This window comes from Penicillium canescens, assembly GCF_028828765.1.
Source record: "Penicillium canescens strain IBT 15451 chromosome Unknown utg000014l_segment0_segment0, whole genome shotgun sequence".
Classification (NCBI taxonomy): domain Eukaryota; kingdom Fungi; phylum Ascomycota; class Eurotiomycetes; order Eurotiales; family Aspergillaceae; genus Penicillium; species Penicillium canescens.
The window spans coordinates 134,482-150,907 of record NW_026703976.1 but is presented as its reverse complement, the minus strand read 5'-3'; the positions used below and the strand labels follow the sequence as shown (position 1 = coordinate 150,907).

Genomic DNA, 16,426 nt, shown 5'->3' with positions numbered 1-16,426 from the left:
GTCCACGTTTTCTGGGGCGCGGGCACACCAAAACAAGCCAGAGACAAGCCTTGAGAGCCTCCGATTTCTGGCCCGAGTTAGGCAATGACTCACCGAAACACCACGCTTGACGCCGAGAGCCAGAACAGAAGCTGCGTTTCCGCGGCATACGATGGTGTCAACGGAGAATATTTCCGCCCGTATCCCGGCCCCCTCAACGAGAACTTGTTGCGAAGAGACCTCTGCCGAATACCTCCGATTCTCGCAGGATGATCCTCTGACCAAGGTCAGCCCGCCACACCCCTAGATTTTTGGCTCCCATCCGTGGATCAGGCGTCTGTTGGCTCGGGAGTGGCAAACCGGCACAGCTCTCTTACCAGGGATCAAAACCTTACCGCGGAGTCGGCGCTGTGACCGAGTCACATTCGAGTTTGAAGAACCTGACCAGCAGCGGTGGGCACATAGATCCACTGTGGACTTTGTGTCCTCCCACAGCCAGAAATTAAGACGATTACATGATGCGGGGTCTCCACGGCGCCAGCAAAGGGACCAAGGGTATATAAACCCCTAGGCGAGACCAACCTTTCCTTGAGTTTTTTTCCCTTGCCAGAGTGACTCTCCTCTACTCAGCTATCCATCTCGGCCATGTTGTTTCGAGGTAAAGCCCTGCGCGTAGCGCAGGCATTGCTTATCGTTGCACCTGCCTTCATCGTTTTCGGTTATAACCAGTCAGGCTTGGGCCCTCTCGCTACTCTCGAGAGCTGGGTGAAGGTGTTCCCGGAAATTGACACCATTGACACCGAGGGCGCTGTGCGTGCAACAAACTCTACAAAGAAGGGTGCCGTTATTGCATCCTTCCAACTAGGTGCTCTGCTTGGAGCCCTGTCCTGTACATGGTTCGGTGAGCGTCTCGGTCGCCGCTGGACCATTTTCTTGGGTGCTATCCTCACTATCATCGGCCAAGTGCTGCAGACTGCAGCCTATGGCCTTCCTCAATTCGTCGTCGGCCGTGTCATTCTCGGATTTGGTGTGGGCCAATTCAGTGTTGCCGTCCCTGTGTGGCAGTCTGAGTGTACATCAGCCAAACACCGTGGACAGCACGTTGTCGTGGATGGTATTTGTATTTGTTTAGGTTATGCCCTATGCAATTGGATCGACTTCGGTCTGAGTAAGATCGACGGTTCATTGCAATGGCGTGTCCCGCTAGCTATTTCTTTCTTCTTCTCTCTGGTTGTCCTCGTTTCGGTCTTCCTCCTCCCCGAGTCTCCTCGTTGGCTCGTGTGTGTCGGCCGCATCGACGAAGCTACCAACAGTCTGGCTGCCTACAAGGGGTTGCCCGATGACGATGAGGCCGTCCGTATTGAGATCTCCGGTATCGAAACCTCCCTTGAAGTTTCCGTCGACAGCGCCTCGCTTAAGGATATCTTCAGCTTCAGCAAGCCTGACGAAGAGCGTCTGCTATACCGATTCTGCCTTTGTGTCGCACTGCAATTCTTCCAGCAGATGTGTGGTGGTAACCTGATCTCAACCTACGTTTCAACTATCTTCGAAGAGAACCTCCACATGGACAGTGACTTGGCTCGCATTTTGTCCTCGTGCGCGATGACCTGGAAGTTTCTGTGCAGTTTCATTGCCTTCTTCGCTATTGACCGTCTCGGTCGCCGAAAGATCTTCATGATGTCCGGTGCTGGTATGTCTGTCTGCATGATGGTTCTCGCCATCACCAACAGCTTCGGCGAGAGCCACACTGCCTCGATTGTGTCGGCGGTATTCATCTTCCTGTTCAACTCCTTCTATCCCGTTGGGTTCCTCGGTGGTAACTTCCTCTACTGTACCGAAGTTGCTCCTATGCGTCTTCGTGTCGCTATGTCCGCTATCTCGACTGCGAACCATTGGTTGTGGAACTTCGTGGTTGTCATGATCACCCCTGTCGCTCTTGATACCATTGGTTACCAATACTACATTGTGTATACCATTATCTCGGCCCTGATCCCCATCTCAGTTTACTTGTTCTACCCCGAGACCATGAACCGCAATCTGGAGGCTCTGAACCATGTTTTCCGAGATGCACCCACTCCATGGGACATTGTGTCCATGGCTCGTCACTTACCCCAGGGTGAGGCTGCTGAGGTGGACGTTTGGATGACGGAGAAGGAAGCCGTCGAGCAAAAGGAGCTTGCTTAGAATATAGATTAAATTGTTGATTTTTGGCGACTGTATACATGCTTTACGATAATGAAACTCTACTTTATTGGTGACCTCACGCAGTCAAGAGGAGCAAGATGAGTGTAGTTTGGCCATAACGGGTCACCTGTCGCTGTGGTCGTAGACCGTAGCGTCAGATAGGGCCCGTTCGCGCTCCCTTGTAGGGAGGCAATATGTCTGTATTGTAGTGGATTCTATATACAGAGGGAAGGCGGGAGGGACAAAATCAAGACTTGACTGCGTGAGAGATGACGAGCTACCCGCAGAGGTAAGGAACTGACTCTCGTGAGGCAGTTGTAGGAGGAAGAGGCCCTCAGTAGTGTCGGTGTAGATATCACGTGAGGCTACGGGCATTGTGAGGCAACTCCAATAAAACTACTCCCTTTTAGAGTACAATGAACGAGATATTTTTTCCAACACAAGGAGTGTTTCACAGATTCTACCACACTATCTACGGATTACTTTCACTTCACCCTCCAGATTTCCCCCCAAAGTCAAAATTATTGTGTGAAAAATCTCTGTTTATCACGTTGAGATGCCCCCATGCTGCCCCCACCAGTGGATCAAGACACAAAACATCATTCCCACAAGTAAATTCCAATCAATAGAGAGATGATTATCACAGTAAAAAAAAATAAAAATAAATTAGTAATAAATAATAAAAAAAGTAACAAATTCCTCCAACATCTAGCTCCTCTTAAAAACCAGCGGACATTCATCCTAGAGAGAAAAGTTAGCACCGGCGAGCCCAATAAAAAAGGTCAACGAGAAAACCCGGGTGAGCATAAAAAACCAACCATTGGAAACAAAGTAGCAAAAACCCGAGTTTCCTCCGACCTTTCGGTAGCATGATGCTCCCACGAGTTCTACGCCGCTTTTCCAATCATACCAGCCATAGAGAGCGGACGTACTTCCTCGCCAGACAATCATGAGGCCCCGCCCCAAACACCAGCCAGTTCTTAGTCTTGGACTCGGCATCCCCGGATGTCCAACGCTCCGGGTCGAACATGTCGGGATTGGGGTGACATTTTTGTTCCGACCGTTTTCAATCCACCTTCTACTTTCAAAAGGTCGTCAGAGAGAGTATATATACGGTGTCCTGTAAGCAAGCCGCTGTTAAATGGTAATCAACCTTTGTTGGTAGCTTCTAGGTTGCCCAATCCCCAAGTCGCCAAGCATTTCCCTTTCCTGCACGAGATGTTTGAAGATGCATTTTAATTTATACAGTAAAGCATTGACCACAAAAGCAGAGCAATAGTCCTGTTATCTACTGGCCGTTTTGTGTATATCAAAACCTTACATTGCTTCTCAAACACCCTTTTTCCTACGTAGGGACCCACTATCTGGCCTTTAACCTTCGAGCTTTAAAACCTGCATTCTCGTACGTATCTGCTTGTGAAAGATTTCCATCTATTCAACGATACAAGGAAGAAAGTAGATATTGCGATATGCCACCTGTTCAGCCATGGTCGACTTGAGATTGTCCGACCTAGTAACGTCTATGGGGCTTAGGGCGAAGTCGTCGCATCCAATCCAGTCGTGTTGCCTCTTGCTCAGAAATCGCTCGTGTCTTGCGCGTGTTCTTGTGGCTGCCTTTTCTTGGGAGTCTGCTAGACGACCGTGGAAGTAGCGAGACAGGTGGAACATGATATCGACAATGGACGCTCGTTTGCATTGCCTTTGCTCGCGAAGATTTCAAGCTCGGCGAGTCCGTGCAAACGTTGCGACTGGCACTTTGGACAGGGAGACCGGCGAGTTCTTGGTGCCATTTCTATCAGGAAGATCGCGTGCCGATCGGGACATTCAGGTGGCTTGACTTGACCCCTTTTATATGTTTTCTAGACGAAATGAAATCCCCGTGGAATGTGCGATCAAGCCTGACTCTCTGCTCAATGCATCATTTTTTTTGACCCTCTATCAAGCCATTCCGGCTTTCACAGCCCATATCGTAGGGCAGAAATGCGCAGCATCGTGAGCCCTGCCAAACAGAGTCCTGTGTTTTGCCAACAAGTGTTATAATTGAAGGTATTTCACGCGTAAATTGAGGGTCGCAGTATTTGTGCGCGACTCACGCACCCAGCACTATACATGAGGGCTCGGGGAGTGGAAGTTTTCCGGAAGTTTCAACTGTTTCTCAACGCTGAAATCATCACAAGATGTATCTCATCCAATGAAAACCCACACTCCGAAAGTGGGCCACCAGTAGGTCATGAGCACCACTTTCTACCTGAGCAAAGAACGAATCATTGATCCTACATTAACTTGGTATCTAATGCAAGAGGTATTTATTTTTATTTTTATTTTTTTTCTTTAATAAAATCCCGCGGAATTTTTCCCTTGATCCTTTGAATGACCAAAGTACTACAATGTCTAAAAGCAGCAACCAAAAACGCTTCCAACTGAGAAAACAATGTCGAGAAGCCTTAGCGGCTCATATATGTATTTACCAACCCCTTCTGCTGCCCACACAAGCTGATATGCCTAGCTAACCGACTTCACCTCGTCGTCCCTCCCGAACGAGTCCGTCTTCAACCGTGGCCCGAAGATGGATACGCTTGGTCTGTCACGAACACGAATGCCGCTTTGCTCAAATCAAACCTAAGTAGTGCCACGATAAACCTTTACCAGAAAATATTGAAGGAGCTCGGTTCCTCACTCGAAGCTGTCAATCCGCATTCCAATACATGCGGCCTTCCAAAGGAGGTGAGCCCGTTGCTAGATGTCTCCATTTGTATAGCCCTTCTGACGGAGCATAAAGACCCAGGGTTTCCGTGAAGAAATAATGGATGGTTCTTTCACGGCAGAGATATGCGAGCTTAAGGCTGCTAACAGCCGCATCGAAGTGGAATTGGAACGCACTCGTTCTCGGCTAGATGATTGTCATCACGAAAGTAATACGCTCCGAGCTGAAGCCAACCACCTCCGCCACGATATGCAGACTCTTGAGTCGCAAAACGAGATGCTGCGTGATAAGTTGACAGAGATGAGAAGGGGCATTGCTGGAGCAACGCAGACACTGAGTTCGTTGCAATCAGAGGGAATGGAAACCACACTTGATGACACGAACGATAGCCAATCATCAGCCGTTGGCAGCTATGCAGTATCAAGCGAGATCTAAATTGGCAGAAAAGCACAAGGTTGAAGCAGCTTGGAATACGCTGAGAGCAAACTGAATATTCTAGTCATCATGTTGCGGATCGCAAAGGCTGTATACGGCCAGTGATAAGCGCTAATTGTTGATACCCGGATTTTCAGATTCAAGCTGACGCACAACTTCTCGCATTGCATGTGTTGATGTTTGATGTTGATGTTTGATGTTGATGTTTGATGTTGATGTTTGATGTTGATGTTTGATGTTGGTGTTTGATGTTGATGTGGTGAATGGTCGGGCGGTGAAGGGAGTGCTGGTCACCGTCTCACAGAGGCAACGCGGTCTCTTGCCATGTCCCCCACATCATAGAAACTTCAATTGCCTTTTTTTTTTTTTTTGGATCCTGCAAAGCAATTTTGATCCCTGTTGGTCACACCTTGACTATGGCCTCGAAATAATTGTGCAACTCTGATCACGCAATATACAGTACACTCAAGATCAGAACTAGGAAGTGTAGAGCCATGTGACGTATTTCGTAAATCCGAATCACGGATTCAATCCAAGATGATTATGCGATAGGCTCAGTTTCTTGCGTCGCGAAAAAAATTGCTTGAAATGACTATTGCTAGTCACTCGAACCTATTCTACACTAGAATGCCTACATCATAGAGCGATTGCGAGAGTGAGGGTTTCTTTCTCTCGAGGTTAACATGTCATTGGTAGCTTTGGCTCGGGAATATCTGACCCGCTCCTTCTACATGTAGGAGCCGTCGCAACTTTGTGAATAATATCCCGCCAGTAAATCCAACCAATCTCTCGTAGAAGTCCACTACAGCGACGAAGAAACGGTCGTTACCTTCTGTTACGCTTATTCCCCACTACATGCGATAAATCATGCTCCGCTGCTGATATAGCATGATTGATTTCTCATCGGGGCCCAACGAGCCATCTGAAATCAGAACTGGTAAGACACTCTCCCCAATCAGCGCTCGGGACCTGGTGATTTGTACAGGGGTGTTCTCATCCACGTGTGACCCTAGCAGGCATCCGCTCAAATCCTCCCCAAGCAAATATAACATGAGCGCTTATTGGGGTAGATAATTCAGTATAGGCTGTACGGGACATTCAGAGGTCCTACAACCCGAGGGCTCTTGTGGTGCTGTTACAGACATCAAACCCACCTTCACGGTGAATTGCTCAACAGTGATATGCCAGATATCGTCTTGGGCGCGGAGAAATACATCATAGATGGTCAGAGCACAGTGAGCTCAGAGACGTAGAGGAATCGGTGATTTGCTGGCAAGACCTGCTTGCGCCTCCAATTGCGATATGTTAGACGACCGTCTCAATGGACGAAGGATACTGGATAACTTGACTGACCTCCAGTTGCTGTGACATTCAAGGTGTATGGGCTTTGCACGTAGTGCTCGGGCTTGGATAGAAAAACACAGGCTTAGGAATCAAATCACCAAGCTTCTGTCTAACAGGGAAAAGCAAACAATCCTGATAGCATGCAGCTCCGTGTATGTCCGAGTGGTTCCCGCTCGCTCGAATATGTCGATAAGCTGAGCAACGCGGAGAGGAAGAGGAATCAGGGGGACCCTATCAGGCGTGGTTCTTGGGTCATGGGTCCTCTCTTTCGTTTGGCCGTCCTGGTTTCGTCCATCGATTTGAAGCTGGCATGGCTATTGTTAGTTGATTCGGCTAGAGATGACGGGACTTTCATCTCACATTCTCCTCGCAAGCAGACTCGACGAACAATCTCGCCGTGTACGAAAATACGGCTCTAGCAAGACACCACATCTGCTCCTCCCGGTATCTTCAGATTTTCAGGCTCAAAAAACGCTAGACGCCATCTGAGGACAACGATGGTCGTCCACTGGACGCCAGGGATCCAAGCCGCAAGTGGCTATCCCATGTGGGTATTCAAATGCCGAGAGTCAGACACTGCTATGCGCTCCATTGGGTCTTGCATCAGGTAGGCACACCAACGCGTGATCTGATGAACCAAACCGACTGGGAGAAGGTCGAGGTAACGACTCGTCGATGCCACCAGTAGTCATGTGGAAGAAACAGAGCATGCGATGGTGTTGGTGCGGGGAAGGTTGAGCAGACAAGACATTTGCTCGCTTCGCATTCGTGTGTGAGAATATGAGGGTGTCTTCCTGTTGTGAGATCCGAGTCAGCAAGTGTTGATCCAGCGGACGAGGTAATGTGCTTTACGTTGTTCATGAAGAATTCCCCGAGTGTACGGTTGAGACAGATGGTCAATTAGGATCGTCATCATACCAGCTTATCAACTAGACCACCGCCAATTCAGTTCGGCAATGCAGTCACCGATATGCCATGTTGACATGATGTTGAATCCAAGTTTGTCGCACTCTCTGGCTGTCGCTTAGGGAAGCCGGGACCGACAAGTTCACAGGACGGCAAAGGTGCATGACGAACTCACGTGTGACAAGAAATTGTACAGTCGTATTGGGAAACTGCTGCTCGTAGGCGGCGAGAGGTTGAGGCACTCCAGCGTTCAGTGTGAAGGCGGTGAGGAGGGGGAAGACGCGATGGCGCGTCGGCCCCTTGGTCTTGTCTGACTCGGCCCGAATAGGTAATTCGACACAAGACTTTCGCGGTTGGCGATGGGCTGCTCCTACAACGGCAAAGAGATGTCAGCAGTGTTTGTGTTTGAGGCACAGACTTGGCACATATTATCGGACCCGGCGCAGCAGGGGCACAGACTTGGCACAAATCATCGGACCCGGCGCATCAAGAGCCGCGATATCCACTCACCTTACCATAGAGAACAAGGTTCTCGAGCTTATGCGACCTGTTGTTGGCCCGCGCCTTTGATTTGCAGTATTTCACATAGGACATGCTGCATGGTTTGATGTCGCAGGGCTAGAAGGTGTGTAAGCCATGACCTTGCCCGGAGCACTGACGGCGCCGCTGGTTCGGACTCACATTAGGGCGCTGTCAACGGTTTCCTGTCCATCATTAGCTTGTCGATCGGCGAGACAATGCAGGACTCACATGTTCTGAAAGGAGACACGGGAAAGGGCTCCGTGGCTTTGCGCGTCGTGCATTGGATGGAATGCAAGGATCTGGTTGTTTCATATCGTCTTTGAAGTCAGTCCAGTCTCGGAAAGGGTCGCGCTGAAATCTACATACCTGTATAGGAATTCCCCTTTTGCATCGATATATTCAGGGGCGGGACAGTGGTCCGCTGCTATGGTGGACAGATGTTCGCATACTTTGACCAGCTAACCCAAATCTCCTTCTTTGATCGGCTGGCATGGGGCTGATGGGAATCTCATTCTCATATGCACTTTGTAGCTTATCAGTCCACAACGTAATTACAGTATAGATGTCAGTACAGTGGAAATTCCAGTAGGTCAAAGGGAAGAACTTATCAGGTGCCTCGAACCGAAGGCCTGCTCGACTTTGCGTAGCCAAGTGATGGAATTGTAAAAAAAACCTCGGGGGGAGAGGACGTATTTATAGGCCTCTCAGCTCCGGTCGCGAACGTGCTCTGCTAGGTGGCAAATGTTGAAGGGCACGATGTCTATTCTAAGTGAGGCCTGATGTAACATATACCTCAACTATTTGCAGCGAATTTCTTGGTATGATTTTAGATGCTCACCGAGAAAAGAATGCTAGAGTCTTGTTGAGAATGAGTCAAAGTGAGTCGGTTAAGAAACGTGGGCTCACTGTTGAATCTGAGGTCTTAATATTGAGGCAATGGAAGCGGTTCATTCTTCGATTTTACCAAGAGCGCTCACATTTTCATCTAAGGAAGATGAAAATTTTCTGGCCTTGCTCGAGTGTTGATCGTCTGAGCTGTGTGTGGTTCTGTCCGTACCCCGTCAACCCGTTAAAGCTTGACCGTCCTTGTTGACGGGAGTCAACTTTTGAATTTGTTATCATGGTTGAGATAGATACCTCTTTTTTTCAATTTTCTTTTTCGGTCCTCTAGGTTTTACTCTATTTACTTTTGGGATTTCTGAGCTCTCAAACGAATGTGGAAAATGCGTTGTGATTGAATATATATCTCCCGGACCGTTCATCACCAGACGCCACTAATATGAGGCACATTCACCAACAATCAACATCGCGAGATTAATCATCAACAACAACATTGAATGAGCTGCTAACAGAGCACTGACATTTTCAAAAGCCGACTGTGTTGATTGATTTTCACGATGACAGTGAGATTGAGCATACTGTAATGGAATGAAAATGTGTCTCCCATGAAAAGTCCTTCTTTACCCGGGCCCTGCCACCGGTTTAAAGGCTTTCTATCCCGTCTACTTCGAAAATACTTCGCCTTGTTGTACCTATATGTTGCCATAAATTACTCATTCCATAAATTTCTCTGTGACAACTTATTCCGTCGACATGGAAACCAGCTATCGCTTTTCGAAGCCCCGAAGCACACTCGTGCACACCGACGGCTCTGTCGACCCGAGATTCCATTTACGTGGCAGTATCATCCTACTGTGCTTTATCTACCACATGTCTCAGTGCCCTTCGTCCGTAAGGAATAAGGCCACAGCTTTGGTTTCTCTCTTAGTCAATCTCATTTGTTTTGGGACTTCTACCTTTTGTCACTACGTGCTGGATTCAGGAAAGCAGCTCCCTTCTTCCTACTTCCTACTGGACCACCTTGGAATTATTCTTCACATATGGGGGACATCTGTATCAGTCTTGCTTTTAGAGGCTTCTGATAACGGGAACAACAATATCATTTTTCTGGGGGTCACACTGGGCGGGCTGGTCTGTGCCACTTATTTGATAACCTGGCCAAGAGAGAAGAGAGAACGAGTGCTGGTGATTGGAGGGTTTGGAGCTTTGGTTTTATGCAGCGTCTCGCTCTACAATGCTGTCTTTTCTGGTATATCTCGACTGACAGCCTCTTATATCTTTATGGCTTTGGTTAACGGCATCGGAGGGTGGTTCTACTCTCATGGGTCTATTCAAGTCCTGAGTCAACGTTCACCCAAGCCCTACACTGTGTCGGGGCACACGTTGATGCACCTATGCTCCCTGATTGCATCCATATTTCACGCTTCAATCTTGGTCTCTTCTGTTTGTATCTGACAGACTTGAGCCCTTGATCACATGAGGTTTCGGATTCGGCTCTTTCTATGAGAATTCGGCATGCTTATAATGACGATGGCACATAAGATCCCGAATATATATATATATCAGCTCGGCGGCGTATACCGACCATTGGCATATCGGCTCGACCTGAACCTGTGATGATTCTGTAATCTCTAGGCTGTCGTCCAGCGCTACAGCTGCAGCGCGGTTGCATCTCACTCCTGACATACACCCCCGTCAGCGTGTGTTGGCACCAACGGAAGGCGAATTTGAGATTAAGTGGTCTGTGTACTCCTCAGAGTAGACTTCGCGACCTGTGGCTTATTACGCGGCTATGCCTCTCTTTGAATGCTCAAGCGAACTGATCTTGCCATATCACCTATTCTCATGATATTAAATCCATTAAACATCAGACTTCGAAAAGTTGAACCCATCTCGCGGGTTGTCTGCGGACTAGTTCCCACTGTCAAGTTCCAAAGGAGAGGGCCAGCCCCGTATTAGTATTCGACTTGGAGGTTTTACAGTAGCAGGTTGTCGGACTTGAATATGTCGGAACGTGGTCGTTACAGTACGGACTACTACGGGCATAGCCAATTGAGTACTTGAGAGTGTGTTTTTTATATTCTATTCTAACCATTGCTACACAGGCACAAATGGAGACGGATGAGATATTTTGGCCCGCACGGGGCACCTGCGGTCTGAACACTGGCGATGTAGGCCTCGTTGACGGAGGGCTACAGCGCCGTGAGGGCTGCAGGCGGGCCCGTAGCACTCCGTATATTCTAGGAGGAAAAATAGCTATGTGGGAGCATACGTGGTATATACATGAGGGGGTTCCGCGGTGGGCGGGAAGAAACCGTCGCGGAGAGAGCCCGGCTCTCCCTCGAAACGGCGATGTTCTTTTCGAGGGAGGGGAAGGCCAGGCGATATTTGTGTGCGATGTCCAGCACGGGATATCGTGGGCCCGACGCAAGGGGCTCTCACGCAACAGTCCCAAATAGAACCTATCATTTATAGCCCATACTGCCTACATGAAACGCGCTAGTGAACATCGTATCTCCTGCATTCCTCAATTTTCAACCTATTTCGCCGCTTTTTTTAATCCATATTTTGCTAAAGACGGTGTCCTATTGTTTGCAGGCAATGATCGAGAGCCAGTTGCGGCGTGCGCAGTATTACTTATGATGCATGAGGGTTTTGTGGAGCAGAATATTATATGAGCAAAATGGTGTGGGCCCGGGTTTCACAACTTATGAACTGTCACTGTACAGTATATAGTCGCTGTTGCCTGCATATTCCGCATATCGCTTGGCCTATTATTCGCCTTTGCAGATCCCTAAAAATAACCTGGAACTCACGGGGGGCTGCGTCGAATCCGAAATGGAGACTGGAGGTAGAATCTAAGTGAGGCAGGGGCTCCGGGGATGCGAAATCCCGGTCAGTTGTGGCACTGCCAGGCGCCATACTGTGTTCCTGTGTATCATCCACCCCATCCATCCATCTTGTACTAGTGGGCCATTGTGTGGCAGATTATCACTTTCGACTTTTACTTCTTCTTTCTCGAAAGCGGCATCGGTATTGAAATAATAGTAACCTTTTTCTAGAAGCAAGGAAAAGGTTATGAGGAAGGCTCAATATCAACTATTGCTTCATTCTTATACTTATACTACATGCCGTCTATGAACAGTGGACGCACTTGTACCGCGTAGTCCCAAGTGTCGTAAAGGGATCATCTGAGCAAGTCAAGGAGACACGAGCTTTGCCCAGATATTGTCGATGTGTTGGCCCGAGAATCTCCTGGGTCTCCGAAACTGGATACCACGCTCCAATTGTTGTCAGCGGAGCTTGTCTCAAAACCGAAGATTCTGACCGAATACACGAGTGTGGAACCCGTAGTTGAAATCTTGGCGGTGGGTACAGTAACGGAAAGTCGTTATTCCGAAATGAAAGATTCGTTTACGACGTCGCAGATTCTCCTTTTTTACTTTCGATTAAGTGTTAAGGTACTGTACGCTCAAAGTCGTGGTCGTGTAATTATGCCTACCCCTTTCAACGAAATGGCCGATGATGGAAACCATCAAACTATTGCTAAAATAGTACACAACTTCGTCGCTCGGCCTGATAAGAAAAGTCTCAATCCTCTTAGACTTGCCAGTCTCTCTGTTTCCGAATTCTCGACCGAATTGGCGAACCATTTATCCACAATAAATGAGGGTGGCAGTATTGCCCTTGGCCGTGGAGAAAAATTGGCCAGCATTAGCCTAAGCAAGAGCTTAGAGAGCCTTTTCTCAACCTCAACACCACACGTGACCGAAGGGCCTCCGTTGACTTGGACGAAGCTTGTGCTTTTCGCAGGTCCCAATTTTGAGGGCCCAACGCAGCTTAAAATTGACAATTCCAGCGTTGAGCTGCCCGAGTACGACCTCAAACTCTTACGGTCTGGTCGGCCTTGGCGGTTTCTCTCCCCTTGGCCAGACAGAGACGATTGCACGAAGGAGCTTCAGTCGAGCGAGACTGCGCTGCAGGAGCTTTCCAGTGCTCGGAAAGTAATAGACGAGGGTGAGTGTCTTGGAAATATGGCTTAACGATGTTATATGGGAAGCTGAAACCGATTATTATAGTCTTGGCACAAATCTTACTTGTCGAACAACGTCTCCGGAATCATCGGGGTTTAGTGTCTCAAATTTTTGAGAGTAGGGACCACGCCATCCACCGAGGTAAAATTTCAATCTGTGACGGGGCTCAGCCTTTTGCTCAGCCATTTGTTCCAACTCAAGGAGCTTTTGGTCCAGGGCCCTTGGCAGAAGGTGACAGCATAAGATACCGAGATTCACCAACCATCCCTGTACCTATCCATTATGCTAGCAAAGCCGGATCGGCGCAGCCAGTTAACGAAGACCCGAATGATCAAGCTCCGTTAGAAGATGCCACTGTGCGGAATCCTACTCAACACGATGACTTTGGGCATGCAGACGGCACAAGGCCTGAGTCCAGGTTACACACATCTGACTTTATTCAAAATCTGAGCGAGTAAGTGCAGCATATACCGGGGCTTGGATGTGCGTTTATTAACTAACATGTGAAAGAATTCTAGATGATCCAAACAGTTGGGAAGTCATGCGCTGGTCAGAAGATGGGAAATCTGTCTTGGTCGGCGAAGAAAGCATATTTCCTCCACACATGCTTGCAAAGATGTCCACAAAAAGCTACCAATCTCTTATCCGACGGCTTTATTACTATGGCTTTCACAAAATTGGGGGTGCCTACCATCACAATTCATTCATTCGTGGTCAGCCTAGCTCCATACGACCGGCTCGAGAGATGAGTCACAGCCCCTCACTTCCTTCGCCTTTACATAAAAGCAGTTCTCAAGGTGGGCCTCGTTATAAAGTGATCAAAAGAAAGCGGAAAAGGGATAGCGTTTAAAAAATTATCGCAGTGGTGAAATAGGCTATGCCAGTAGCTGTTTCTCTACTTCAATCAAGGCTAATGCTCTCAAACGTTTGGTACGATTCGCTGGTTTAGACCCTTTATAGATACGACAAAAGGAGTACCGTCTGTTCGTTCCCATCTGTGTGCGCGCTATTCCCCTAATAACAGATTCTAGAATCAGAGCGATGTCAGGCTTTGGAAGACGGGATTTCCGTAACTTGATTGGTAAATCTGATAGAAGTTCGTCATCTTGACCCTGGGAGTCCTCTTGCTCCCAGTGGCTTTGTTATGGCTTCTGGGAGCACGTAAGCCGCCGTTAGGAGTTATAGCCACCTGGAAACCCGAGGCAGCTTCTAGGCCTTTTTCGCAACCTGAAGGCTCTGGTACAGCTCCTGGGAGCACAGAAGCCACTTCTAGGAGCCAAATAGTCCGCAGGAAACCTGACGTAACTTCTGAGGCCTTCTTTTCTCGTCTCAGAGAACCAAAGCCGCATTCTTGTTGATAGCTTCATTAGCTCATCGAAACTTAAGCGTAGTTTCTGGTATTATGAATTGGCCTTCTCTGAATAGTCAATGACTCAGACTCGAGCGCAGTGAAGGGATCTTGTGACGGCTCTACAGAGACAGACAGAGATGACGCTAGGACCCAGCAGCAAGGCCCCAGAAGTGCAACAGCTCCCAGATCCAGGCGATGTGTTCCCCAAAGCCGTTCCTTATTCATTCAGCAGCTGTGTGAGGGTCTCACGCATCCGTTGATGACGACAGCGTGTTCCTGATAAATAATCAATATCCAGGAAAGCTAATTCCGACTCTAGATACAAGACGTAGCGCGAGGAAGCAACGGAGGCACCATGTGGGTCCCACAGATCATATCTCCGTTCATTCTGTATGCTTCATGAATATCCCTGCCACCAGATCTGGAAGCTACGACGCCTCTGGGACACTAACTTAGGGTCCTAGAATCAATAGCTTGCCTTCTGAGGTCGCGGAAAGCCCTCTCAAGACACATTCACCAGACTGCGTCGAAATCTTCGTCATTCGATCACTTCTAGAAGCCCAAATCATCGCTCCAGAAATTAAACAAATCGTCAACAGGAACGCTGCTTTGATTCCCCGAGGTGGGGATACCAGACCCCAGAAGCTGCATCGCGTTTCCTGGGGGTTACGTGGCTCCTAGAAGCTGCTTCTTTGCTCCCAAAAACGTTTCTAGGGCCCCCCGGGAGCAAGAGAACTCCTAGGACCAAGATGTGTGTTCCTGGCACTGATAGGGCCGTCAACAGGAATGTAACCGGTTTCGTGATAGTGATGGTGGATAGTCTTACAAGCTACGTACGATTTGCTGGGGCTATGGTATTTCCAGAGTCACCGCTTTGAAGTCTTTACGAAGACCAAGTTTGATCGATGTTTACACAGAGTAAGTCGTTGTTCGACAGCCCCGGAAAATGTGTCCGATGTCTTGGGAGTAACCCAGCCCCTGGAATCACCCTGAGCTCCCAGGGTCTTCTGCCTTTTTAAAAACTTGCATCAGGTATTCTGGGGTTGGATTGGTCGCTGCATATACCATATTAGTGCACCTCGCGGAAGAACATTTGACCCGGACGTGACGTCGTGGGTGAAGAAATTCATAAATACATGCTTCCCATCCTACTCTTTCCACAATTAGGCTCCTCAGTGCCACCTTCTGCCTTGAGAGGATGATAACCACTCTTTTTTGATGATGACGACACCCTCCAACCTTGAATACCATACAGGAACTGACTTAAGCAGTTCCGCTTTAGTGGATTCGATGCCTGACTTTCGATTGTAACTTACAATGTCATCCCCAATTATATGTTACTCTGAAAAGGGAACTTGAAAGCAAACTCAACCTCTCCCAAAACATTCCTCCCATTTCTGTCTAGCACCCTGCCATTGAACACCGCGTTCGCCTCTGGACCGTACATTCTCTTCCACAAAACAACCGAGCGATCTTCAGTATGGGTATCCGACTTGAATTCCATCGCCGTATCATGCTCTGAAAATTTGATCGTGTGGGGTTCTCCTGAAGCGTCGATGTAGGGTAGGGTAGAGCCGGGCCGTATGTCTTGGTAAAGATCATCCCAATCGATCGCAAAAGAGGAAGATTCCACGGTACACATGTATTTCGACCGTTGAGTCTCCTTTTGAGGACGTCGATGTCTCAAGTATACGCCCGTACCCTTTAACCACTTCACGGGCATTCTCGTATCGGGATCTCTGTACATGGGTTTGCTCTCCACAGGCTGGACTAAGGCGTCAAATGGCTCTTCAGATGTCGCGAGCTTTGTTGGCGCTTCGTACGTGGGCTGGTTGGGGGTTATTGCCACGATCCAGATTTCAGGCGTATGTATGAGTCCGCCATTGGTCTCCACCTCCGCAATTCAACTGCCCCAGTACGTTGCCGGACGCTGGATTCTCTCCATTAAATCCAGAATATCGTTACCAAGAATTAAGACTTGCAGTCCCTTCTTGATCAGTGGCTCAAAGTAGACCATGAAAGGGTCCTACTCCCTGAGCGGATTCAGATATCTGCTGGCCTAGAGGAATTGTTCTGTGACTCCGAACAGGTGCGCTATCAAAGAGATTTCCGTGGCGGTGAGTCCAC

At 48.5% G+C, this 16,426-nt stretch overlaps 1 protein-coding gene across 1 annotated transcript; it reads left to right on the top strand.

Moving 5' to 3' along the window:
• Window positions 1-12,408: 12,408 nt before the first annotated feature.
• Window positions 12,409-13,798, top strand: N7446_014168 (heat shock factor family protein; the record flags this gene model as incomplete). The annotated part of the gene is made up of 3 exons (XM_058522907.1): window positions 12,409-12,931; window positions 12,994-13,402; window positions 13,459-13,798. 3 exons carry the CDS (start codon window positions 12,409-12,411, stop codon window positions 13,796-13,798), a joined length of 1,272 nt encoding a protein of 423 aa, XP_058364783.1.
• Between the last annotated feature and the right edge of the window lie 2,628 nt (window positions 13,799-16,426).